Source organism: Petromyzon marinus, chromosome 33, assembly GCF_048934315.1.
Source record: "Petromyzon marinus isolate PM22_M1 ecotype Great Lakes invasive population chromosome 33, UKy_Petmar_22M1.pri1.0, whole genome shotgun sequence".
In the NCBI taxonomy this organism is placed as follows: Eukaryota; Metazoa; Chordata; class Hyperoartia; order Petromyzontiformes; family Petromyzontidae; genus Petromyzon; species Petromyzon marinus.
This window is the reverse complement of record NC_133699.1, coordinates 7,727,714-7,752,725: the sequence shown is the minus strand read 5'-3', so window position 1 is coordinate 7,752,725 and position 25,012 is coordinate 7,727,714. Positions and strand designations below refer to the sequence as shown.

The 25,012-nt window shown below is 43.8% G+C and overlaps 2 protein-coding genes and 1 long non-coding RNA gene across 3 annotated transcripts; all 3 read right to left on the bottom strand.

Annotated features, from left to right (window-relative positions):
• Positions 1–1,053: 1,053 nt before the first annotated feature.
• Positions 1,054–6,319, bottom strand: LOC142929680 (ubiquitin carboxyl-terminal hydrolase 36-like). The gene is made up of 11 exons (XM_076071383.1): positions 6,281–6,319; positions 5,769–5,967; positions 5,175–5,372; positions 4,929–5,039; positions 4,487–4,589; positions 3,847–3,914; positions 2,663–2,733; positions 2,426–2,499; positions 2,198–2,306; positions 1,648–1,791; positions 1,054–1,158 (listed from the first exon to the last, which is right to left on the bottom strand). The coding sequence occupies exons 1-11, from the start codon at positions 6,317–6,319 to the stop codon at positions 1,054–1,056; spliced, it is 1,221 nt and encodes a 406-aa protein (XP_075927498.1).
• A 598-nt stretch (positions 6,320–6,917) lies between these two features.
• Positions 6,918–9,465, bottom strand: LOC142929699 (uncharacterized). Its single transcript, XR_012945855.1, has 3 exons — positions 9,443–9,465; positions 7,845–9,029; positions 6,918–7,131 (listed from the first exon to the last, which is right to left on the bottom strand). It is a non-coding gene; the product is annotated as an uncharacterized LOC142929699 (long non-coding RNA).
• Positions 9,466–18,219: 8,754 nt separating this feature from the next.
• Positions 18,220–24,070, bottom strand: LOC142929734 (serine/threonine-protein phosphatase 2A 56 kDa regulatory subunit delta isoform-like). Its single transcript, XM_076071490.1, has 3 exons — positions 23,498–24,070; positions 21,420–21,521; positions 18,220–20,980 (listed from the first exon to the last, which is right to left on the bottom strand). The coding sequence occupies exons 1-3, from the start codon at positions 23,561–23,563 to the stop codon at positions 20,846–20,848; spliced, it is 303 nt and encodes a 100-aa protein (XP_075927605.1). The 5' UTR covers positions 23,564–24,070; the 3' UTR covers positions 18,220–20,845.
• Between the last annotated feature and the right edge of the window lie 942 nt (positions 24,071–25,012).

Below are 25,012 nucleotides of genomic sequence, written 5' to 3'. Positions count from 1 at the left end.
ACAGCAGGAATCCGATGAGCTGTAAACCTCTTTTTCACAGATGTCCAGTCGGGGCAGGTGAGAATAATACAACACGTAACACAAAAACTTGACAGTGAAAAGTATAGCAAATATATACAAATAATACTAAACTATTTTTTGTCCTACCAGGTAAAGCCTACTGAGCTATGAGCCTCTCATTCAGAAGCAACCTGGCAACAAATGATAGCTTAATAAACTGGTTTATCTTATAGAAATTTATTACAGCAAAATAATCTAAATAATCTAAACAAATGTTTGTAAAAGTTATCCCATCATATCAGATGTTTATTAATGTCCTTCCTTCTGAGAAACCTAGACCATTATCGCTCACTAGGTGGGTTAGGATTGAAAACTAACTACAGGCAGTCCCCGGATTATAGGGATGAAACTACAGTAATTAAAGAAAACAGTACGGGAGGCACAACTATTTCCGGCTATGGGATTTTATCTAGATTTGGGGGAAATTGTTGAGTTTCCGACATACGGAAAATTCAGGTTGCGGATCTTCCTCGGGAACCTAACGCTTCCGTAACCCGGGGATTGCCTGTAAGGAGGGAGCATCTGATATCAGTCTAAATCTCTAAGTCTCCAATGTGTCTGCTAAGGTGCGCGTGTGTGTATGCAGTGTGTCTCCGGCTCGTCTTCTTTCTTCCTTGAGTGTCCTTCTTTGTGTAGTCCGAGCACTTGGGAGCTCTCTTTGTGTCCTTGATGCCACCCAGTTTGAAGACTGAGAGTCCTCGATGTCCACTGGGATGGCATTCTACTCTGGTGACCTACACATAGCACACATCATCACCACCACAATTATTCCACTGGCCAACAGGACACCACAGAAAACTGCCTGTCATTGAAACTACCTAGAGAAATGAATTGCACCGAAAATGGCTGATAACTCACGTGGTAACCACCTTCAAAATATAATTGTGGGCCGAGTAAGAGTGCGTACAACACTGTCAGACAACACTGTTTGACTTAGGGTAAATTCTCCAGTTTGAGGTTTTATGGTTTGTGAAAATACATCATGAGTACAACTTACCGCATATAGAAGAGGATGTAGGCCTGGTCTTGAAGCACTTCTGACTTGGCGACTGGCTCCACGTCAGCATCGTCCATTCTGAACCAGCTGCCATTGCTGACCTGAAGGAAAAAATACATGTACACTTAATTACGATCATTACCCAATTGCACCTGACTCATTTAAAAGCCAGCCATAGTGACAGATCATGAAAGTGGAATATTATATGGAAGTTAACACGTGTACTCATATGCTTCGTGTGTGTGTGTATGTATTATCATAGTGGGAAACAGTAGCGTAGCGGTTAGCACATTGCACTACGAACCCGGCAACCAGAGGTCAATTCCCGCTTACGACGTAACACCAGTGACGATTATCTCAACTGGTCGTGGGCCTCGTTCCCTCGGTCCACTCAGCCTCAAATAAACACATGGTGCAATATGTAAAAATTACCACTCAGGGGACAAAGGCGGCCGGGTGTAGTGCTGGCCACCCACCCCCGCGTGTGTCATTCTGGCTTTGACAGGTGCTCATGAACAGCACTTGCCCCAACAGTCGGGTAAGGCTATATGGGGGATATTTGTTTTTTTGTTTATCATGCAGAACATCACCTTGTTGTACGAGTAGTAGTGGCCGCTATTGGTGGTGGTCCCGTGGTGCACAATCACCGAGTAGAGTGAATAAAGTTGCGACTCTTGCACAACCTGACTGGACATGAACGGCCGTATGTCGAGTTTTTCAGGGAAGAGGAACTCCTACAAGGGATGAGGGAGGAGACAGTGATGGGCCAAGCATTAAAAGAGAGGAAAATAGGGAGCTGGCTAAGCAGGGGCAGAAGAGGGGAGCAAATTAACGTATTGGCGGTACACTGGTGCACCGTATATATAAAAAACTAAAATCACAATTTTCACGATGATATATTTTCCAGCGATTCGCAACCCATTTCAGGAAATTTTGTGGGGCTGCGTCAAAATAATTTATCGTGATCTCAAAGCAGTCGGAAGATGAGTGTCGGTTCACATTTTGATGTTCTACTGTTTTATGAGGACCGGTGTGTCATGCTGCACCGGTGTACCGCCAATACGTCCAAATGACAAAAAACGTTGAATACAAAATATATCTGAATATCAGTTTGCATTCTGTGCAGGAAGTAAAATTCACCCTGTCGATTTTGTGCCCAAACTCATCGTATCGCTTAATGGTGACGATAAGCACATTGGGCACCACGTGCAGGCTCACTCTCTTTGTTGATTTCCCCACGCGTGAGCACCTGTTCGCCAGACAATAGCAACGTTAGTTTACGGACGAGGTGCGTGTTTGATCACACACTGTATAAATGGGGATATACACGAACGTTTAAAGGTGCACGACGGAAGATTGCATACTCACATTCCACATCTGTACTCTGCAAGATTCTCGGTCTTTGTGAATTCATAAAAAGCCTTCACCAGATCCAGGGATTTCTGTCAAAAGCCAAGAAAGCACAATCATGGAAAATTATTACTTTGAATAGAAATTCAGAAAATAATGAGCTAAGTGGCTCTCTGCAGTCAACTGGTTGTGGTACATAAATATAATGAATGACAAAAAAAATCGACATCAGGCTGCAGCCTTCCCAATTCTTACGTTGATATTAAGAGAGATGTCAAGGCAAGAGTCCAACGTGTCTGAGATGCTGAAGCACTGCATGCACTCAACTGTGAAAACACATAATATGAAAACATACAATATTACTGCTGCACATTGCATAATCATAATCAAAAGTATTCACACGTTAACTGCCTAATATCATGAAAATGTTCAAATACCACCAACCCAGATGCGACTATAATTGTTATTTTAAAACATATTTGGTGAAAGCTGCAATGGCTACTAAATACATTTATTGTTGATACTGTGTTGGCAGTGGTGCCCTAACATTCGTCAATAGTACTGCCTTACAAGGAAAAATATGCAATTGGTGACATTTTCAGGAGTGATCTTTATTCATAGCACAGAAGCCAGAAACATAGGGTGGGCTACGAGTTGGATACTGCACTGTACACCACGTGGCCTGATGAGAAATTACATTTGGCGTACAGAAAGCTTTGATTAACTCTTGCGTAATAAACATGTGAAATCTATTTTCGTATTCGGCATCTTTACTCACTTGTGTAGTCAATGATGATCGGGATGGTCTGATAATTATACAACTTTCTATTAATGATGAAATACCGGCAACTACAAAACACCGCTCACTGCCACGCGCACGATGGCTCCGCCCCTTTTTACCCTGAGGACCTCATCGAAATACTCTACACAAGTATGATGACATAAACTAATTTGTATTCAATGTTAAAGTTTAAAATGTTGCTGGCAGATTGCATGTTGGGTAGCCTCGTCGCAGCGTGGTCAAAGAAATAAGTATTAGCACAATCCAGTTAATGATGTTCGCATATTGTTTTATATTTGTATTGTTTCCCTTCTACGTGGTGACTTTACATAAAGAACCAAGAATATGAATCCCTGCAGTCACGAAATCTTTAAATCAAAAGATATTCGTATTGTTGATGCAATCCCTTTTAACCTAGAGAACTCCTCGGGAATGGGAGTAGAGTGAATGATATAACTTGTAAACAATGAAAGAGAAACGGGAAAGGGAATGCATATTTTGTGCATGTGTGCTTATGTCCTTGTGTACGTGTTTTTTTTACATCTACAGGGAATATAAGGTCGCATGCGAGAGCTTGCATAGCCCAGTATGGATTGTGACATTGGGTGAAATCACTACTTAAAGGGTGGATGTTTCCAAAAGGAGCACAGGTACCTACCTCTCGATTTCAGGTACCCCCTGAAGATCTGGTGGATCAATGTTGGGGTCTCCATGTCAATATTCAGCCTGGAAAAACACGCAATGAACCACAGACAGCAACTCCAGAGGCAATATCTTTACCAGATGAACACTCGGGAGAGTTACATGTTTTTCCCTCCTAGTATTAACTCGCTGAAGTGGCAATATCTTAACTACCTCGCCAGCTATACAGGTCATGGGTTTGATCCCAATGCTGACGCCTGTAAATTTGCAGTTTGCATTTACTCCCTGTGGTTGTGTGTATTTTTTTTATTCGAGCCCACCGATTTTTCCCTCCACATTTAGAAACATGCATTTAGTGTATTTGTTAAATAATAATTAAAATAAAGTGAATACAAATATGAATAATAAAATATAAAATTAAAATAAAAAACAAAAAAAACACTAATGTAGACTGGTTCTTAATCGGAGTGAGCGTACTGGCAGTCTATAATGTAGACTGTAGCCTGGTTTTTAAGCTTGGTGAGCGTATTGGCAGTCTATAATGTAGACTGTAGCCTGGTTATCCTGAGAACATATTTTTTTCTGAACAATCCAGGCATCCATGTGCTGGTATTGTGCAACTATTTATGGAGTTTGCTGGGGCATGCAGTACTTACTGGCTTTGGTTGAAGAGGCAGGATTGGTGCAGCGTATCTATCACGTAACTCAGAAAGACATGCGCATCTTCCTGCCTGCCAAAACACAGGTCCTCGCCGATGTCTGTGTGGAAATGGACAGAGGTCACAGATGATGTGGTCACACAGTTGCTGGCACAGTTAGTATATAGCTTATGAAGTCCCTCATCAGCTAAATCGGAAGATTTGTGGGTTAATCACAGAACTGGGTGTGGCTGGCAGTGTTTAGAACGAGCATCAAGAGAGTAATGCAAGACCGGAAGAACATCCGATGCATTGGAGTTGTAAAATCAGTGCTGACCAAAACGAGTAATTTTCTGTTCGATATTGTATACAAAAACTGATTCAAACTGCCCTTTCAGGAGATCTTGAGATGACCGATGTTTCAACGTCAAAGACACTTGGGAATTGTGCTGGAACTTACTTTTGAAATTGAGAACTATGTCGATGGGATCGATGGCCATGCCCCGATTCATGAAGGTGTTGAAGACGTGTTTCTCCAACAGACACATCATGCAAAACTCAGTCTGTTTGCCTGTGAAGTGGGGCAGGGGTGACACAGTGAAAATACAAACCAATCACACAAATTGCCCAGCTGCGCACAGCCAGGTAATCTACACAACACTCGATTGTAGCTCGTCTCGAATGCAAAATATCTGGGAGAACTCACAGGTCCATGAGTGATCGCTGTAAAGCAAAAAGTTTGCCAGCGGCGCCGTGTACGTGAGGCCCTGCAGGCTGGCATTCACGAAACACGTATTCCCGAGGTTGTTGAGCCCAGCACCCTCATGTAGATCCTCCTGCCACTTGAGAACTAAGTTGTCTGTCGCAGGTGTTATGAATTCTAAAGATGGAATGCTGTCCTCATCTGCACACATGACATGATGGAAACACATCATTGACGCTCACAGCACTTTTATTATAACTCAGCACTGCTGAAGGGAATGGTTGAAAAATTGGGTGCCTTTGCCTGTACCCGTGCTGGCATTTTTTTTTGTGGTGCTGTTAGGTAGACACAATCCTCTTCACCAGCTGGCGAAATGCAAATGTATTAAATGTTTTTGAAGTGTTCAGCACTAGTAATCAGAACTGCCTGAAGAGCATCTTCAGCCTGAAAGTTTTACATCGACAGCAATGGCTAGACAACCACAGCAGCGTGACGAGATATCAAAGTGTACGTATGTGTGCACGTTGAACTTCTTTCACACCGTGCGTAGCCATCCATACTAATCAGAGGGACAGGGTCACGCCAGCAAACACTTACCTCCCGCATTAGGTTTGTGCAGCCCAGTCGTGCTGGACTCGGTCACGAAAGACACGGCGGATGGAACGGTGCTGTGTTGGATCTCCAGCCCCTTGTCATCTGCTGCTGACACCGCCGGGGGTGATGTGGATGCCTCATCCTTGACGACGATGCTGGAGATGGTGTCCCCTTCTGCCCGTTGAATACTCTTGGCCTCCTCCTACGGCAGCAGTAAAAGCAGCCTTAAGTCACAGACACGCATCGCCACTACACTGCAGCATTGCTCAAACTGCGAAGTGCGGATTCTTATTTCGAACAACATGGCAAGGCAATCTAATAATGGAGACTCTGCTTTTAGATACCTAGGATCTATCCTTGTTTCCAAAGAAGTTGGACAAAAACATACTCCATGTCTAAATTCTCCTTAGTGATATTCTGAAGACGTTACGTTAAAAAGATGCATGTGATATCACTTGAGCGCAAATACAGACCCATATGGACACATTCCCAAACGGGTATACATCCCTTCATACGCCCTCCCCATTCTTGCAGTGCGTGAAATTGGAAATCATGCATATTTTAAAACTCAAATGGCTTAATGTGCTATTCATGCAACGGTTAGCAATCTGGTGTTGTCGTACGGAATTTGGTGCTTCAATTTCCTGGCATGTCAGTAGAAATACATCCTTCCCACCTTTATTCACCCAGCAGTATTAATAGGGACACCACAGGTAGTCGATGGACAAGCCATGTGTGTTGTGGGGTCAGGTGTGGGTGCTCCCACATTTTCCAAGATGTTTGGTGGGTGTAGAAGGTCAGTTTCCTCTCGTGCAAACCCAACCGCGAGCAATCGTATGATCAAACAATTTAAAGGCTGCACCTTTACGTATGGACTGGTCTTCTTAGCAAGTTTTGCAACGTAAACTTAAATAATTTTTTACCTTAATTTTATCAATACTGATCTATACTACAGGTTTTATTCTTGTTAGATCGTGTAAATATATAAATGTTTCGTTAAACCGCCCACCATCCGACACAGCCAATTAGTAAGGTTTATCACTTAAACAGAACGTGCCATTTCGTTACGAGTACAGCACACCGGTGTGTTGGAGAGCCAAGCCACAACATTTACAATCTGAGTACGACGTTTCGCCAGTAATCTAACCCAAAAGAAAAAAAGAAAGGACAAAACGGTATTATGGATGATTTTGGTCGCGAAAGCATACGTGATAATTGAATTTTACCTAATCACCTACTGTGATCTATCCTCCCTCTTTGCTGCTCCTACAGCCTCCCTTACCTTAGTCAGATGATCTGCATTGCTTTCTTCAGATGATGATGTCTCCTCACCGTCCTTCCCCGCACCTCCGAGCAGCACGTTTGCCTAGGTACGGTGCAAAAGAAGTTCAACATGCATCACGACTTTAAACTGGTGTTGCAGCTTTCAAAAGACTCGAAAGGGGGCTGCCTTTTTTATCCTCACTTTCTGACTCAAACTGTTGTTGAAGCTTTCAACAACGTGAGCCTGCTTTATGTCGGCTTTAGCGTCACACTCTGTTGGAAGATTATATAACTTGGCTCAACGTAGTTTTTTAGGTAGTTAGTACGACTTTTAAATTAATGTAGTGCTTCAGGCGTACCCTGTCCAGAGATAGGTAAACCAAATCATCTACTGGTATGTGTTTTGGGGTGACAGCAAAATTTAGTCCCCTAGTCAGTACTGTTTTCAGATTGTCCGAAATCGGGGTGCTACTCTGATTAATGACGATTTTGTTAACATCTAGTTTTGTTATATGTGGAACTGGGTTCTTCTTTGATAGGTGGTTGAATTTAGAAATCAGGTTAGCTTTACATTTGACTGACAGTGACTCAGCAGAAGAAGCAGTCATGTTGTCTACGTGATTCCAATCAGAAGGTGACATTTTTTTGTGTTAACATTAAATGAGCTTGTAGGAGAGTCCTGTCTAAAGTATCGAGTTCAAATTGGAGTAGCCTTATCCTCTCTGAGATTAAAGATAGGCTGGCCTTAAGCAGAATCTGTTTAGAATTCGGAGAAGATACAGCAGCAGAAGTGAGTGTGAAAGCGATGGGTATTACCTTGTGATCGCGGCATCGTTTGAAGAAGGTCAGCGTCTCGATGAGCTGTGACTTCTTGTCCCGTTGTCTGTTAAAAGCTCTAACAGATAGGTAAAAGCCCTCCCCATAGAGGTTAAATCTAGAAAGGTTGAAGCTGTGTCGTGGTCACTGTGAGTGCGAGGAGGGAGACGGAGTGTTTGGTGTTCGCACACCGGTACGAGTGTGTACAGTACTGTTTTGCGCTCGTGCGCATACGCCGCTGTTTGCGGCGGGTACGAGAGTGAAGAGTGCTTGGTGGTCGCGCGCACGCACGGTTGTTTACACCGGGGCGGAGCGCTTAGCGTGCGCGTGCCTACGCGGCTGTTGACGGGTGTGCTGTTCGTCGGGCGCGTGCCCAAGCGACTGTTTTCGGTGGTGTAGAGCGCTCGTGTGCCTGTGCGACGGTGTTGTGGTGGGAAGATTATATAACTTGGCTCAACGTAGGTTTTTTAGGTAGTTAGTACGAGTTTTAAATTAATGTAGTTCTTCAGGATTTCCCTGTCCATATATAGGTAAACCAAATCAACCTCTGAACTGATATTTTTCGTTCTCCAACTAAAAAATAAATTGTTATTGAATGTTTCTAGTTATTAGCACAGACTCCGGTAGATGTACCCAGTCACCCGCTGTGATTTATCCTCCCTCTTTGCTGCTCCTACAGCCTCCCTTACCTTAGTCATATGATCTGCATTGCTTTCATCAGATGATGATGTCTCTTATTGCAAACATGATGCCTTGAATAAAGGTGTCAGTTTTTGTGCCAGTTAAAAGGGTAAAACCTATTCCTATAACGTGAGCCTGCTTTATGTTGCATTTAGCGTCACACTCTGTGGGAAGATTATCACTTGGCTCAACGTAGTTTTTTAGGTAGTTAGAACGAGTTAATAATTAATGGCGTGCTTCAGGCTTACCCTGTCCATATATAGGTAAACCAAATCAACCTCTGAACTGATATTTGTCGTTCTCCAAATAACAAATAAATTGTTATTGAATGTTTCTAGTTATTAGCAGACTCTGTTAGATGTACCCAGTCACCCGCTATGATTTATCCTCCCTCTTTGCTGCTCCTACAGCCTCCCTTACCTTAGTCAGATGATCTGCATTGCTTTCATCAGATGATGATGTCTCCTCACCGTCCTTCCCCGCATCTCCGATCAGCACGTTTGCCTAGGTGCGGTGCGAAAGAAGTTCAACATGAATCACGACTTTAAACTGGTGTTGCAGCTTTCAAAAGACTCGAAAGAGGACTGCATCTTTTTTGATCTGATTCAACGAATCTGACTTCTGTCCATCAGATGATAATGATGTCTCATCACTTTTTGCCTCAAACTGTTGTTGAGGCTTTCAACAACGTGAGCCTGCTTTATGTCGGCTTTAGCGTCACACTCGGTTGTAGTGCTTCAGGCGTAAACTGTCCATATATAGATAAACCAAATGAACCTCTTTACTGTAATGTTTCGTTCTCCAAATAAAAACGAATTATTGAATGTTTCTAGTTATTAGCACAGACTCGGTTAGATGTGCTCAGTCACCCGCTGTGATTCATCTCCCTCTCTGCAGCAGCTCTTACTGCCCCTTACCTTAGTCAGATCATTTTCCTTGTGTCCATCGATTGATGCCTCCTGACTCGTTGACGTTAAACTGGTGTTGCAGCTCTGAAAAACGCTCTCACTGGAACGGCTACCCACCAGACTCGAAAGAGGGCTGCCCTTGCGAACCGTAGCAGGACTGCCCAGCGAAGTCCCAGCATAGGTGTCCTCATCATCAGAACTGCTACGGCAACAGCAGCATAGCTTTTTGAAAAAAATTCTGAATAATTTTTTTACACCTTTCTTCATGGTGGCCATGCCACCAATGTGCCAGAGCACCGAAACTTTCCAAAATGTTTTATCACGAGAACGCCAGAGGGCAAGTGAAGACACCTCTGCTTCCCAAGAAATCCGAAGAGCCAGTAGGATGTGACGTCACACGCCGGACTGCAGTGACTTTACAATACGACACTTTATGAGGAGTGTCACGTGACGTCACGCGCCGGACTGCAGTGACGTTACAATAAGACACCTTATGACGAGTGTCACATGACGTCACAGACTCCCGACTACACGACGCCACACAACTGCATTTTTATTCTTAGTTCTTTCGGTAAAGTCACGTAGAAGGGAAACAATAAAATAATAAAAATATGAAACAATAAAATTCTCACGACGTTTCCACTGCAACACAAGCAATCATCAGGTGTGAAAACCACAACAAGAAAATTTGATGATGATTGCTTGTGTTGCAGTCGAAACGTCGTGAGAATTTTATTGTTTTATATATGTATTATTTTATTATTTTATTGTTTCCCTTCTACGTGACTTTACCGAAAGAACCAAGAATATTAATCCCTGCAGTCACGAAAGCTTTAAATCAAAATGTAACTGCATTTTCTTGTTGTGCTTTTCACACCTAATGTTGATTACTTGTGTTGCAGTCGAAACGTCGTGAGAATTTTATTGCTTTATATTTTTATTATTTTATTGTTTCCCTTCTACCTGACTTTACCGAAAGAACCAAGAATATGAATCCCTGCATAGTCACGAAAGCTTTAAATCAAAATTTAACTGCATTTGTTGCTCAAATAGCTTTCCTTGGTGCTAATTAACAGAGCTATTGCTTGCCTGCATTAGAAGCGTAACATCACACACAGCCCACTGTATGCGTTAGGTTTCACTAAGCATTAAACACCAGAATCCACTCTAGCAAGAATTCCATCCTGGCATGGAGGACACCTTGCCTTACATTACAGGTTTCCCAAAATTCCACTTTTATTAATTTACTCCCAATTCAAATTGTTCCGCACTTGTGACATGCTAAGCAACTAACGCTGTCTGATTGGCAACACACCTGCTCAAGCTCTGGGATAACAGGTGTGTGTTGGGCATCAGTGCTTGTCAACGTTGCTCTAATTAGAGTATTTTCTAATCTTCAATAACGTATTTAATTACTCATTGAGGTTTAATGAGCTCACCTGCCTCGATTTTTGTCCAGTTGTTGCAGATACGAGTCACAACACTTGATTCATGTGCAGTGGAATCAATGTGAATTAAAGTGCTCTGTTAAAAATTAAGTACAATTTTGACTGGAGAAGATCAATGGGTGGGGTTTGAGAATCTGAGACGGTACAATCGCGAATGTTAATCAAATCTACATATATGAGGGCTTAGCCTGCTTCACGTCGGCTTCAGTGGCACAATGTATTTTTTTCAAGTATTCAGCACGGGGTTTAAATTAATGCAGCGCTTCAGGTTGACCCTGGTGAAATGTAGCTAACCCAATTCAATCTCCGATCAAAAATGTTTCGGGATTCAAAAACAAGATAAAAAACAAAACTTGTTATTAGCACAGACTATTATATGCCCCATACTTCAGGAGTATAGCTTAATCACGACCGTTCATGCGTATTACATTACATTTTGGATTCACAAGCATTGACTTAAGTCCGTGCGAAAGAGGCCTGTCTTTTTTGTGATTTAATTCACGAACTTTTAAATTACTTTCCGCGAGCAACAACAACAACAACGCCATGACCCGGTGTTTGGAGAACTCTCGCTACGGCGCGTTTCCCAGGGCGGTTCGATTCTGGGTGGACTCTCCAAAGCCTCTGTCGCCCGTGGTTGAGAGCCTGGAGCAAGGGGATTTGACGGCGGACCACAGCTTTGCGACTCGAGTGTACGGGCACGCAACAGAGTGGGGCGCCTTGAAAGGGGCTCCCGTGGTGGAGGGAGGTGTCAGTTTGGCTCTTGGCGGCTCGCTGCAGTTTCCTCCGCCGGGGGAACGAGCCAAGGGGGCCCCTTTGGAAGAAGACGGATTCGGGAGACGTGTCGTGCAGCCGGTCAAGTTCCAAGGAATATGCGATGGTGACGGTGATGATGATGGCAGAAGTGGGCGGTGGTGATGAAGAAGATGGTGTCAATGTTCGTGGTCATGATGCTGACGGTGGTGGTGAGGACATTGATTTTGCCGACAAAATCATGAATGTTGCAGAGTTTGAAAGAAATCGCAGTGGTGAAGTTCGTGACGACGATGATGGTGGTGTTGGTGATGACGAGCTCAGCGACAATAGCCTTCATTCCGGCGAGTGCGACAACGTCAACAACGACCCTGACATTTTTTTTCAACGACGACTTCAGCGTCTCTTCCGTCGAAACGCGCAACTCGCCACCCGCCGACGCGCCAGCTCGATCCTTCTCCAAAGCACCCGAGGCCGAGTGCACCTCTGGGCACGGCTCCACTATCGCGTCGCGCAGCAGCGCAACACGACCAACGGGGATGGAGGAGACGAAGGCGGATCTCGGGCACGGGAGAGGGGCCTCTCGTGGGGATTTCAAAGGCCGTGCCCGCGGGCCCGTGACCCAAGAGCTCGCGCCGCCGAGTCGGTCGGGCAGGCAGGCTGCGAGGAACCGGTGGGAGAGCAGCAGTTTATTGGAGCTCTCCTCCGCAGAGACCCCGAGGCTTTGCGAGGAGGTGGAGCAAGAAATCGCCGGGAGCGGTGAGAAAATGAATCGAATTTTTTGATAGACACGCCACACACGACTGGATGAGCGCCTCTCGGCGCCGCGCGGGGCGTGGGGGTTGTTTGACCATACTTCACCGCACTGGTCAGTGCGGGGTAACAGGTCCTTGCAGGGTGGGCTGGTAGGAATATTGGAATTTTGCGCAATTTTATGACATTGTTACTTAAAATTGTGCAAATTGAGAGCGTCTTCCCACTTTTTTGCCCTCAAAATCGTTGAGGGTTCTTCGGACAAATTAACCTCTGTAGAGGAATGGAATGGTGAAATCTTTATTGACTGAAATCTGCTCATTTTGGAGCAATGTATCATAAAATTGTTAAGGGCTGGGCCGAAAAATGATAACAATTGCATTTTAAAAAAATGAGGATTTGTTTCCCGGTATACGGTAGTATGGGGCTTTAGACTCCGGATTATTAGCATTTCTGCTCGAAATCGAAACATGACCGGCTTATGGTCTTATACCTGTAAATTTGTGTTGAATATGTCATGACAAAACTGAGAGACAAGGCTTCGAGAGTCTTTGATAGTTCATTATTCCACTATGAAATACTATCTTGGATCACTAAACTACGATTGAGGTGGTGGTTGCATGTTGGATGGCGTTGGCGCAGTTGCGGCGCCTGCTGGGATTGGCTTTGGGTCGATGGCACCTGCGATTTTGTCTCCGATTTTGTAAAGGGTTCCAGCAACAAATGCGGCCTCTGTTTCAGCAAGCAGCTTTTCAACGGTGGCATCCAAAAATCCGTCGGTGTCTTCGAAGTCGTTGTTGCTCATGGTGTTCATGTCTTGTACCGAGAAAAACTCATAGTGCCGAATCCACAAGTGTGAGCACATTGTTGTGAAAGGAACTAAGTATACAGAAAAAATCCATTTGTAAAATATACAACACGGGATATTTCCTCTGCCTTTTGCAATAAAATGCACAAAGTGGTCGTCCATTTTATCCAATTTTATTCACTAAATGTTCAAGGGGGCGTCCATTTTATTCAATGTTATTAGCTGAAAATGTACCAAAGCTGTCTATTTACTCGAAGAATATTTGGCTCGGTTCCATGTAGATTTATTTGTCACCAGGAAAATAAACAAAATTTGAGTCAATAAGAATAGAATAGCCAAATCGTGAGCTATTTCTGGTAGTATGTACTTCGTATGCCTTTTGGAATGAAATGAACAAAGGAGTCGTCCATTTTATCCTATTTTATTCACTAAAATGCACTGAATTGAATTGCGCTTACTTTTGACATCAATTGAATTGCGTTTGCTATAGACGTAATTTTTTTAAATTGAAATACATTTTAATTGAAATAAATTTTAAGATACAATGGCATGAAGAGGCTCAAATTTGCCCTTGAAATTAATACCCCTTAACATTTGGGTTTGATATTATTTTGTTTGATAATAATATCTGCATTTGTGCACACAATACAAAATAATGAACCCGTCACATTTAATAGATGACAGCTCGGGTCTCTTCAAGCTCTCACGGACTATTGTAGGAATATTTCGCCCTGTAAGCGCGGATGACGGGTGTTCCGCAAGCTGCTGGCAGGATGAATGTGGGAAGGGCTTGCACTGTGGAATTCGGGACTGAGAAAGGCGTCAGTGAATTTGCCACAGCCCCAAAAGCGAAGTTCGCAAATGAGATAATGTGACTTCCAAATGTTGGGTGCAATAAGACATATCAAGTCTCTGCGCTGTCTTTTGCTGATTTGACACCCAACAGCACGAGATTTGACTTCGTTGAAGTATTGTGACACCCAACAGCACGAGATTTCACTTCTTATGAAAGGGAACGGACGGACGGACGCATTAATCTATTGCAGGCTGGTACACTCAGTTTACAACTTCGTTCCTACCAGTAAAAGGTGGGCAGCATATACGTGGATGCATTGAAGTACAGAACGATTGTTTACGTAGCCCCGCAGCAGCCTATAGCACCTGTTTGTGCGTAGTAGTGGTCGCCCATACAAGCCCTATCCAGATTGAACCCTGCTTAGCTCCCTGATCTGATGGGATTGGACTCGTATTCTTCATCAGCTGCATTGACGATTGAACCTCGCCATCAATAGGTCATCCCTAACAGTTCATCATACTCATCCTCGAAATTATGTTTTTCCATAACGCTTGTTTACCCAATAATCAATTTTTTTCAGGCCAGTCCTACCACGTTTTTGCGGTCTGTCGGGGTGATGATTGCCATGATTCCAATCGCGGGTACTTTTTTTACGTCACAAATTTGGAGAAAAACGTCGGCACGCACAATGGCTTCATGCTTGCGAATGACGCCACGGGGATCTTGGATGCGGACTGCGAAGCAGACTGCGTATTAAAAATGCATTCTAATCTATTGTAGTTGATACTCCAGAGGTGTATAATTATCGGGGCGTCAGCAGGAATCGAAACGTAAATCCTCTGCAACGTGGAGCGGACGCGGAATCACCGCCGATTATCATCATGGCACACACACACGCGCGATCATACTTTTTGATTTTTTTTTAAGGAAAGGGGTTGGTGGATCACGCCGATTTTTCCAGTCCTAAATCGGCTCGACTCCCGAGGATGCAAGGAGATGCCTGTGCAGATACAGAAAAAAACCCACACGTTATCCTCGTGTTACGCGTTGTTTTCTCCCAGTATTCCTTTCACGTGAAGCCAAACTTCAAGCGATTTGCAAAACGTCCCAACGCACCAGAACCCTCCTGACAGGTAATCTCGAGACTGAATGTGACTTTCCTGCGTAATTAGCATTATTCGTCACGTGGCCATTAAATGTGGTGTATTTTTACGTTTTTAAAGTCCAAGTTGTGTCACTTCAGGTGAGCTACCAGGAGAGGGCAGTGTGCAGAAAAAGGATTTGAATCATATTCTTAGTTTTTTCGGTAAAGTCACGTTGAAGAGAAACAACAAAATAATAAAATATATATAACAATAAAAAATTATCTCGACGTTTCGACCATAACTCAAACGGTCATCTTCAGGTGTGTTGGTTTGCATAAATTTATTTTTAAACGGCGCGTTTATTTATTTATAAAAAAAACGTTAGCGCCACGCGCAGCGATTTGGCAGTTTACCCAGGACTAGTCCATCTATATTTTGGAAAGAGGAGGGGGGAGACGAATTTTTTTTATATATATAATGTATGCTGTCTGAAAGCCACTGTAAGCGTGAACAATCAATTAAGAACTGAAATGGTTTATCAAATCTTTCCAATGATTGCTAAGATAGAATCCATCTTCTCGGTTGAAATTGTCTCTGTGCTTGTATATGTGGATAGCCTCATGAACGAATCTCTCATGGAAGCCAGATGGCTTACAAAGAACCTCTGTCTTGGAAAAGTCAATGGCATGTGAGCCTACTGAATTAGAACAATGATCTGCTACGACCGAGGTGTTGGTCCTACCGTGTTTAAGGTCTGCTTTGTGTTCACGAATGCGGTCCGAGACATGGCGTTTGGTTTCTCCAATGTAACTACTACCACAGAGGCAACTTAGTTTGTAGACACCAGGGTATTGTATGTCCGGAATCACATCTTTTACAGACGGAACCAGATCACGGATTTTATGTAATGTGTTGAAACGGACCTGGATCTTGTGTTTATTCAAGATTTTGGAGATCTTTTTTGTGATCCCAGCAATGTAGGGTAAAGTGATGGTTTTGAAAGGCTCCTCAAGAGGGTTCTTCTTCATGGTTTGAGTGATAGCTTTGCGGATTGTATAGTCAGAGTAACCATTAGCCCTAAGAGCTTGGTGTACGTGCTTGAGTTCACTGCTTATGTGTTCCTGGTCGGATATGCATTGGGCTCTATGATACAGAGTCTTGATGAGAGAATTCTTCTAAAATAAATTTATGCAAACCAACACACCTGAAGATGACCGTTTGAGTTATGGTCGAAACGTCGTGAGAATTTTTTATTGTTTATATATTTTATTATTTTGTTGTTTCTCTTCAACGTGACTTTACCGAAAAAACTAAGAATATGAATTACTGCAGTCACGAAAGCTTTAAATCAAGATTTGAATCATGTACACGGAGCTTTTTGAGTAGCCTGTTTTACCTGGCTTGGGTGGCTTTTCTCATGGTCTATGTGACACAAATATGGTCTAGAGCCACGGCCCATTGGAGGCGAACCTTACTGATAAAAACACATCTTGCGTCTCTCGACCATACAAATAAAAACACACACTTGAGTCCATCAACCTATCTACCTTTTTGGATGAATGCTATCCACGCAGGAGCATCAGCAGTCATGATCAATTTACGACTTGATTAAGGCCTCCCCAAGCCGTTACAGGACCGCGAGCGATGTTCAATGTAACAACGCATAGAGCCACGTGCGCACGAGCCGATGTAATCTCTCCATCTGCGCAATGGAAGTTCTCTTTTGGCATGTTCCTCTTCTTTGGCTGTAACTCCTTAATTGATCTCGACCATTGGTAATTCAAATATTATTACTGCAGTTACAAAGTGGAATGACCTTCCCGAAGGGAGCGCCCGTGGATGATCCGTGGACCGAGTGGGTGTGCGTGCAGATCGAGGTGGCCGTGGAACACGAGCTGGTGGAGGAAGGAGGTCACGTCCCAGACCCAATCTTCATGCTCTAGGCCAGTGTTTTTCTCCAATTTACAGAGGTGGGGGGGGGGGGGCTACTTTCGCCAATAACACATCAGTGTGATGGTCGCCACGTATTTAAAATTATTGTGATTTGACAGCACGATGAACATTTTTAAAATTTGTATTGTCGGGGGCTGCCCGTTAGGGGCCACACTAAAGGCCATCAGGGGCCACCAGTGGCCCGCGGGACTTGCAATGTAGAACACTGCTCTAGGCAATCATCGGCACCCTCACCGGTTGCATTCAATAATCGATTATTACGAGGGCTTCTGCACACCGGTATGATTATCTGACCATACTTCACCATTCCGATCAGTGTGGGTTGAAGGCAGGGACCAAACGTGGGGATCATAAAAGTGCAGTAGAACAGTGGATATGCTGCATGTAGCCCCAAAACCTTTAACAAGCTGGTATGACCACCTATTTATCACTATCCAGCTCAAGTCTGCTTGGCTTCCGAGATCGGGTACATTCCGGGTGATTGTCACAGGTGGCATTAATATACATGGTAGATATTTAATTACATTACTGCAAGGTAGACCTTATAAATGCCACATGAGCAGACGGCCATAGTAGGTATACAATAATACGCGAGTTTTTTTATGTAAGTTTATTCTGTAAATGTAATGACATTCTGTACAAAATCGGAAAGCGTCTTATAATGTCATGTACGTTAATGTGCTCAATTAAAAGCACACCAGGGTACAATATATGTACAGTACAACGATGGACTGCAGATTTGGGGCCTGCAATCGAATGAAGTTTCAAACCAGTATTTTTTTTTATTTTCGCGAACGGCATCTGCAGCATCTGGTTTAAGTACGGCAGCGCTGACGACAATTTCACACATGAGTGGCCACTCTTATCCTTGGTTAGTTTATAACATGGAATACACAAGCCCGAATGACTGCCACCAGAAATGTGCGACCTTGTAAAGTGAGCGGTATATTACAACACAACATCGCGATAGCATGTGCAAAAAAATATATACTGTTTATACGTATATCACAGCCAAGCAAATGTGTGGAAGCAGACAAGCGAGCGAATGAAGTTGTGTATGCACGATGAATTATCCTCCACCCCATTAGACACTTTACACACATTACTCAATCAAGGTACAACGAAGCAGAAAGAAAAACAAACCAACCTACTTTTCGTTACTCTGTTAAAAGGAATAAACACTTTGCATAACTATTTCAAGAGCGTTTATTTGCGTGGCACATCACGGATGATTCGCGGTAACTGCAGCAAGAGGACGAACTAGCGCGCTGCGGCAAACACGATGCTGCAAAGGGATCCGCCGGTGCACTTTGAAGTTGCTAGGCGAGCGCGAGAGGAATCTTCGAGGACCTAATAAACGCTTGCCTTTTATCACAAACTCTATTGGTGGCGGTGGTGTTTTATGGTCGGAACAAAAGAAAGTTAAGTCCCGAGCGTGCACATCAGGCCAACTTGTAAAATGGGACTCCAGACATCGATGACCAACTCTCACCATAGGATCAGTCTGCGAACTGTGCTGTGGCCATCAGATTCATTCACTCAATGGATGGCTGGCCTCTTAATACAAAACCCACGTCTTTTGCAGGCAATGATCGTCGATTCCAGTGGCATTAAAACAGGCCTTAATTTCAGCCGGATGTCCTCTGGTCAGCGACCCACTAAATATTTGTCTAACCACCACATCACATCCGGTAGATCTCTATGGCTGGAAAGTCGCATACCAATTCGGTGTACCAGCGATCTTAAATAAGCTAGAAATGAAGCCCTGCTTGTATTTCAAGCCTTTGTCGTGCTACTTCCTCCTCAATCGAGACCCCAGTTGGTCAAGATGGCTCTCGGCTCATATCACTTGACCCGCTTCATGGCAGTCAAGCAACGTGTCCGTTATGCTGTGCGTATGTCGATGAGCCATAACAAGGGTGAAAGTGGCAAGCAGTTGTTCATGCTGCTATTCTGCCACGAATTATAACGGTGGCCACATTTCCAACATTTCTGGGCAAAAAACGGATTCGCACTACTGCGGGGACTCCAGTTGATGTGTAGAGCAGTTGTGGGTTTTCCCACAATGTTGCAGCATAATTTTTTTTGTTTACTTAGTCAGATACTATTCGACAACCACCGACACCTGCTGACTGGCAAGCACGTGTCACGAAGTATGCTGGACATCGGAGGCATGCAAAGGTCCTTAAGCACTGAAGCCGAGACACAAATCTGAGCAATCAACACTGGTTATGGACACTGCTCTCCATAGCAGAGAGACCATTTCCTTGGCACCAAATGATGATTGACACTGGTGGGTGGAGGGCAGGCGTGTTGGCACACGATCCATTGTCGCCTCAAGATACGTGGGCCACATCATCTGGACAAAGCGTGGACTGTGGACAGGCGAGCCTGCCATGTAAAACGGAACACCTGTGCACAGCAACGATGCACTTTTTTTGTTTGAGCACCGTAAATTGTGTATTCAGGCATCGTGGACACTGTATTCCTGTCACAGAGCTTCGCGTATGAAAACGACTGACTGTACATACTTGAGTTTGTGCTGCCAAAGGACCCTGATTAGAAATACTCCAGCCCCCCACGCCCCCATGCACAAAATCAAAGCTACAAAAAAGTTTACTGTTGGGTTAAGGTAAATAGTAGTAAGGAAAATAGGATATTAACAAGTGATTTCACCCTACAGCCGCAGTAAACAAGAGAATGCAAGTTAACTAAGTGTAAAACGAGAAATTAAAAACATAACATTTACACACAAAGATTCTGCAACTGAAATTAGGGCACGAATGAGTCGCCACGCTCTAACTCCTCTTGCAAATGTACGTCACCACTCACCTGAACAAACTCGCTTGCCTTGCAATAACCGTTTAGGTCGGCACGGAACCTTTATTACTGTCAAGATAAAAATAAGTTTCCTTCGCACGCATGTACTGCTTTTCAATAATTAATACTGAAAATGGAGCCAGACTTCAACGGGTTAATTTTTTAATTAATTAAAAGGGTTTTGATTAAAGGATTCATGACCGAGACGCGGTCGAAAAGCCAGTGGTAGCTACACAACGCCAGGGTTAAACTTTGCGAGTGGTGAATTATTGAAGCTTGCAAGGGCTCGGCTTTCAAGGTGGGTGGTGGGGGGAGGGATGGTGGGGTTGAAATGGGGTGGGGGGGGAGCAAAGAAATTATCACCTACAAACTGTACATATGGGGAAAACTCCACCAGCAAAGTGAGGGGAGTTCACAGTAAAAGCAATTCATACAGCTGTGGAGCAGCATGACCGCATTACAATGCCGTCGTGTTAAATTTGGGCTTGCCGGATGACGTTATCCTCTTTCGGCAAAAGTGTGTCACTGCCACTTACAAGGATCGTGGGTGGGGGGGGCTTTTAAAAGTCTTTCTTGTAGGCCCTTCTTTGTCGTTCCCTCTAGCACCGCCTGGGTCCCCTCGGCATGCGTCCACAAGAGCTTCAGTTTTCAAAATTCGAGTGCAATCTGTTAGGGTATAAACAAGATGACGCCTTCCAGTGTGGAGAAAGATGTCATCGCAAAAGTCCCCCATTTGGAACACCGAAGTGCTGTTACCTCCCTTAGGACCGCTGGGTGACCACCTTTCTCCAGGGCAGCCGGCCGCGGGCAGGCGAGTGTGGGTGGGGTGGTAGGTGGTGGGGAGTGGGGGGAAATAAAATGACACTTTCGGTGAGTTCTTCATTGAGCGTGGAGACGAAACCCCAACGATCGCTGGTCAGAATTTGGCCCCTCAGGGCTGCGAGGAAGAGGAGTGCTGGCAGCCAGAGGCGTTGGGAGTGGGAGAAAGGGAGCAGATCACATGGCCTCGTGTGAGGTGGACAGGTATTCCTCGGCACGCCTGTGCACCTCCAATGCCCGCATGGTTGACATTTCCTGGGGAAGCTCAGACTTGCTCCGCAGAAGCACCTTCTTCCCTTCGCCTTTCGAGTTCTGCACATCGCCAGCACACACAACGTGAGTGCAGGGAGATACGGTCATTAAAGGGGAATCCTGTTAACTTTTAATCAGGATGTCATATGCCAACGAGCGAAATGGATCAGAGGACTACTGGGCATAAACGTTATTTCGCAAAATAAAATATTTTATTGGGCATACAACTCGGTTCACATTTTATACACACATACAAGCATTTCTTAAATTAAACGTTTATAAACATGGGAGGTAGGGGGGAGGGGGCTGGCTTTCATTTCTCTGCCCGAGTCAAAGGCACAGATGTACAAAAATGACGCATTAACCACTGCACTGCTTGCGGAAGCACAAAACGCGACTACAAAGCGTGCGGAAGCGGGCTGGTCATGCATGGCCCTTTAGGATCGACTGTGCCGGACAGTGCGCCCATAAGGGGGCTTTTTGCCAGAACGCTGCACACCTGCACCTGCACCGCCTCGGTCTCCATGCTTTTCTTGAGCAGCATGATGTCTTCTGAGGATGGGGTACCAGTCTCCATGGACACAACCGCACCGTTCAGGTCCTGCGCCGGATCACAACGGGCTAAGGTTGACATCTGTGTTCGGCAGGACCCCCCCCACCGCACCTGCCCTCGTGCTTGCCCAAAGTGCATAATTAATTATTAACTCGCTCGCCCACGCCGTAGAAACACCATTCGGCACCTACGGACATGGGAGTTGGGCAATGTAAAGGCGTATTTTTCGGAATTTGTTCATTGGTTCAAAAGCAAATACACTCATAGCTTGGCTTTAAAAGGGCTCGGGTTGGCTGTAATATCAGTGCAAGAGGATGATTATGCCTTTACTGTGCCAGGCATATACAATATGAAAGTCTAGTTTACGCCACCTGTACTTCACCTTTTTCATTGTTATGAAACGTTCATGCAGGTTAACACCACTTAAATTAATGTGTACTGCAGAAAAAACACCCAACAATAACACATTTAAATTCAGGGGAGCGAGGTGGCTGAGAAGTGAGAGCATGGAACCAGAACTGCCAAAATCCTGGATTTGAATCCAAGCAACCACCCAGATTTAAACTGGGTTTTGGAGTGGAATGAGTTGATGGTCTCAGCTCAGTCACCCATTGAATGCACCCAAATAACATTTAATGTAACACTTAATTTGGCTAAATTCCAGCTTTGAGAATAAAAAGCAGTTTCACTGTCATCATACACAAACCAATCTCACAGAAAAGTGTATGGATTTTGCACATTCAATTCCATGTTCTTTGTGATCCAAGTGTTATGCCAGGCAATATGCACAGATTATAATTGTTTTGTAGACACTCATCTCTAGTTCATAATTTTGATCCCTTTTCACCTTCAATAATTGCCCTGGATACACACTTAGATTTCCCAGATGTCTCCCTCTAATATTTCTCCAGTTTAAATAAAAGATTGATCCAGTTTAAACAGCGACTTTGATTCAATGATTATTTCCTCTTGTTCAGTGAACTTTTTTCATGGCTTTTGTTTTGCTCATTTATCTTTCGCCCCACTTTGCAGCCTTGTTTGGTATTTCTTCAATAATTTCCTGTATTACTTTACTTTTGGTTGTTATAATGACGATGTCATTAGGGAATCTTAGATGGCTAATTTATCTACAATTTATCAAATCCAATTTTCAGAAAATGTGTGAGTGGACTTGTGAATAGCCTTGTTTGACTCACCTTCCACTATGAATTTTGTTACTTCCTTCATGAAAATATCAGTGTAGGTTGTTAATATTTTGTACGTTGTTTTTATTTCCAAACATTTGTTATATTTAATGTAGGCCTTGATTCGAGAACTTAAATGACTGTCAATTTTCATTGCGTCAAGTACTTCTTTCAGTCTACAAAGGCAAAGCACAATGGTAAATGATATTAATTAGTTTTCAATTTAAAATCTAACATATACATAGGTTTTATAATTTTGCTCCAATATCTTGCCCGCTTCTTTGATGGTGTCTACAGTTATACCATGGTTTGCTGCTTTGCAAGACCATGAGATATAGCCATGGCTTGGAAAGGCCTTAATTCAGCAGTGGATAGATCGTGGCTGTGGATGATTGAACAAGATAGCAACAATGCTTCGCAGAGACAGAATCATAAAACCAGGAAATCGTAACACATGACCCAGCGGGAAGCACATTCGCCACTCGTTACAGAGGTTCACGGTTAGAATCCGTCGGCCGCCCTCGTTATTACTGCGGTGTGCATCAACCATAAAAATAAGTGCCATCGACTTCAGAGTGGACGTAAAAAGAATCCTTGACATTATTCGCAAGAATGTGAGCCGGCATTCAAAGGGGTCAAATTATTACATTTACCAAAAGATTTCTCACTGGGATTATACGTAGCAATCTTCACTTCCTAGTGGGGAAAAGTTGGTTAGACCCTCCTGAAAACAAGTCATGAGACTCCATGAGGTTTCCTTTGGTAATCAGGCCTAGTAAAAGCCAAATGAAACTCAATGCATAAATAAATAAACACTTTAACTCTTGCAACAAATTATACCTGAGGATTCGATTTGGCGAGAATTTCTATCTTGTACCAGGCTTCTTCCCTCTCTTTAAACTTCATTTTCTCTCTGCAAAACCACAAATGTTAAATGTTAACAGTAACAGGAAAATGCACAGTCCTTGCTACTAAGCCTTTACATTTTTTATGTTTTACAAGAGACGCATGGTCCTGCTTGTCCTGTCGAGTTTATAGTTTTAGACAATGGTCATTACGAATATATAAGGTAGTACTGTATTTAAAGTCACGTGTCAATCCACTGCTGGATGAGGGTCTCTCCACACTGCGGGCCGTGAGGTTATTGACCATACTTCACCACGCTAGTCAAGGTGGCGTTGCATAGATGAGTGCAGAGAAAAGTACAGTTGATATTGCTGTACTGCCCTCTGCTGCCCACAATAGCAGCCTGGAAAGAGCCAACACTAACAATCAAACATAATACCGTAAAAAATATTTTACAATCACCCCATCACAGAGATGAAAAAAAAACATGACTACATATCACCGTGACCTGTTGTTATATTTACTGTGAATCATCAAATAATAAATTGTTTAAATCCACGCCTATACAGGCCACCATACTTCAATAGTGATTACCGTTGGTAGAGCTATTTTAATACACATAATGGACAGGAAGGACAAGATCAAAGGGCTCGCATAATCCACATGCAGAGTGTACGTTACCTCATTAATCCCCACACCCCCCCACTTTGCGCAAGAGCGTAGAGTGTGGTTACCACATCTACGCCTCTATAAGGAAACAGGTGGACTTCACAAATTTGGTTGTCGCCTGATGAAGCTGGTTGTAATTACTGGCGAAACATCCTACTCAGATTGTAAATGTTGTGGCTTGGCTCTCCAACACACCGATGTGGTGTACTAGTGACCAATTTACAAAATATATTTGTGGGCCGAGTAAGAGTGTGTACAACACTGTCAGACAACACTGTTTGACTTAGGGTAAATTCTCCAGTTTGAGGTTTTATGGTTTGTGAAAATACACCATGAGTACAACTTACCTCATATAGAAGAGGATGTAGGCCTGGTCTTGAAGAACTTCTGACTTGGCGACTGGCTCCACGTCAGCATCGTCCATTCTGAACCAGCTGCCATTGCTGACCTGAATGAAAAAATACATCTACACTTAATTACGATCATTACCCAATTGCACCCGACTCATTTAAAAGCCAGCCATAGTGACAGATCATGAAAGTGGAATGTTACATGGAAGTTAACACGTGTACTAATATCCTTTGTGTGCGTGTATGTATTATCATAGTGGGAAACATTAGCGTAGCGGTTAGCACATTGCACTACGAACCCGGCAACCAGAGGTCGATTCCCGCTTACGACGTAACACCAGTGACGATTATCTCAACTGGTCCTGGGCCTCGTTCCCTCGGTCCACTCAGCCTCAAATGAACACATGGTGCAATATGTAAAAAATACCACTCAGGGGACAAAGGCGGCCGGGCGTAGTGCTGACCACCCACCCCCGCGTGTGTCATTCTG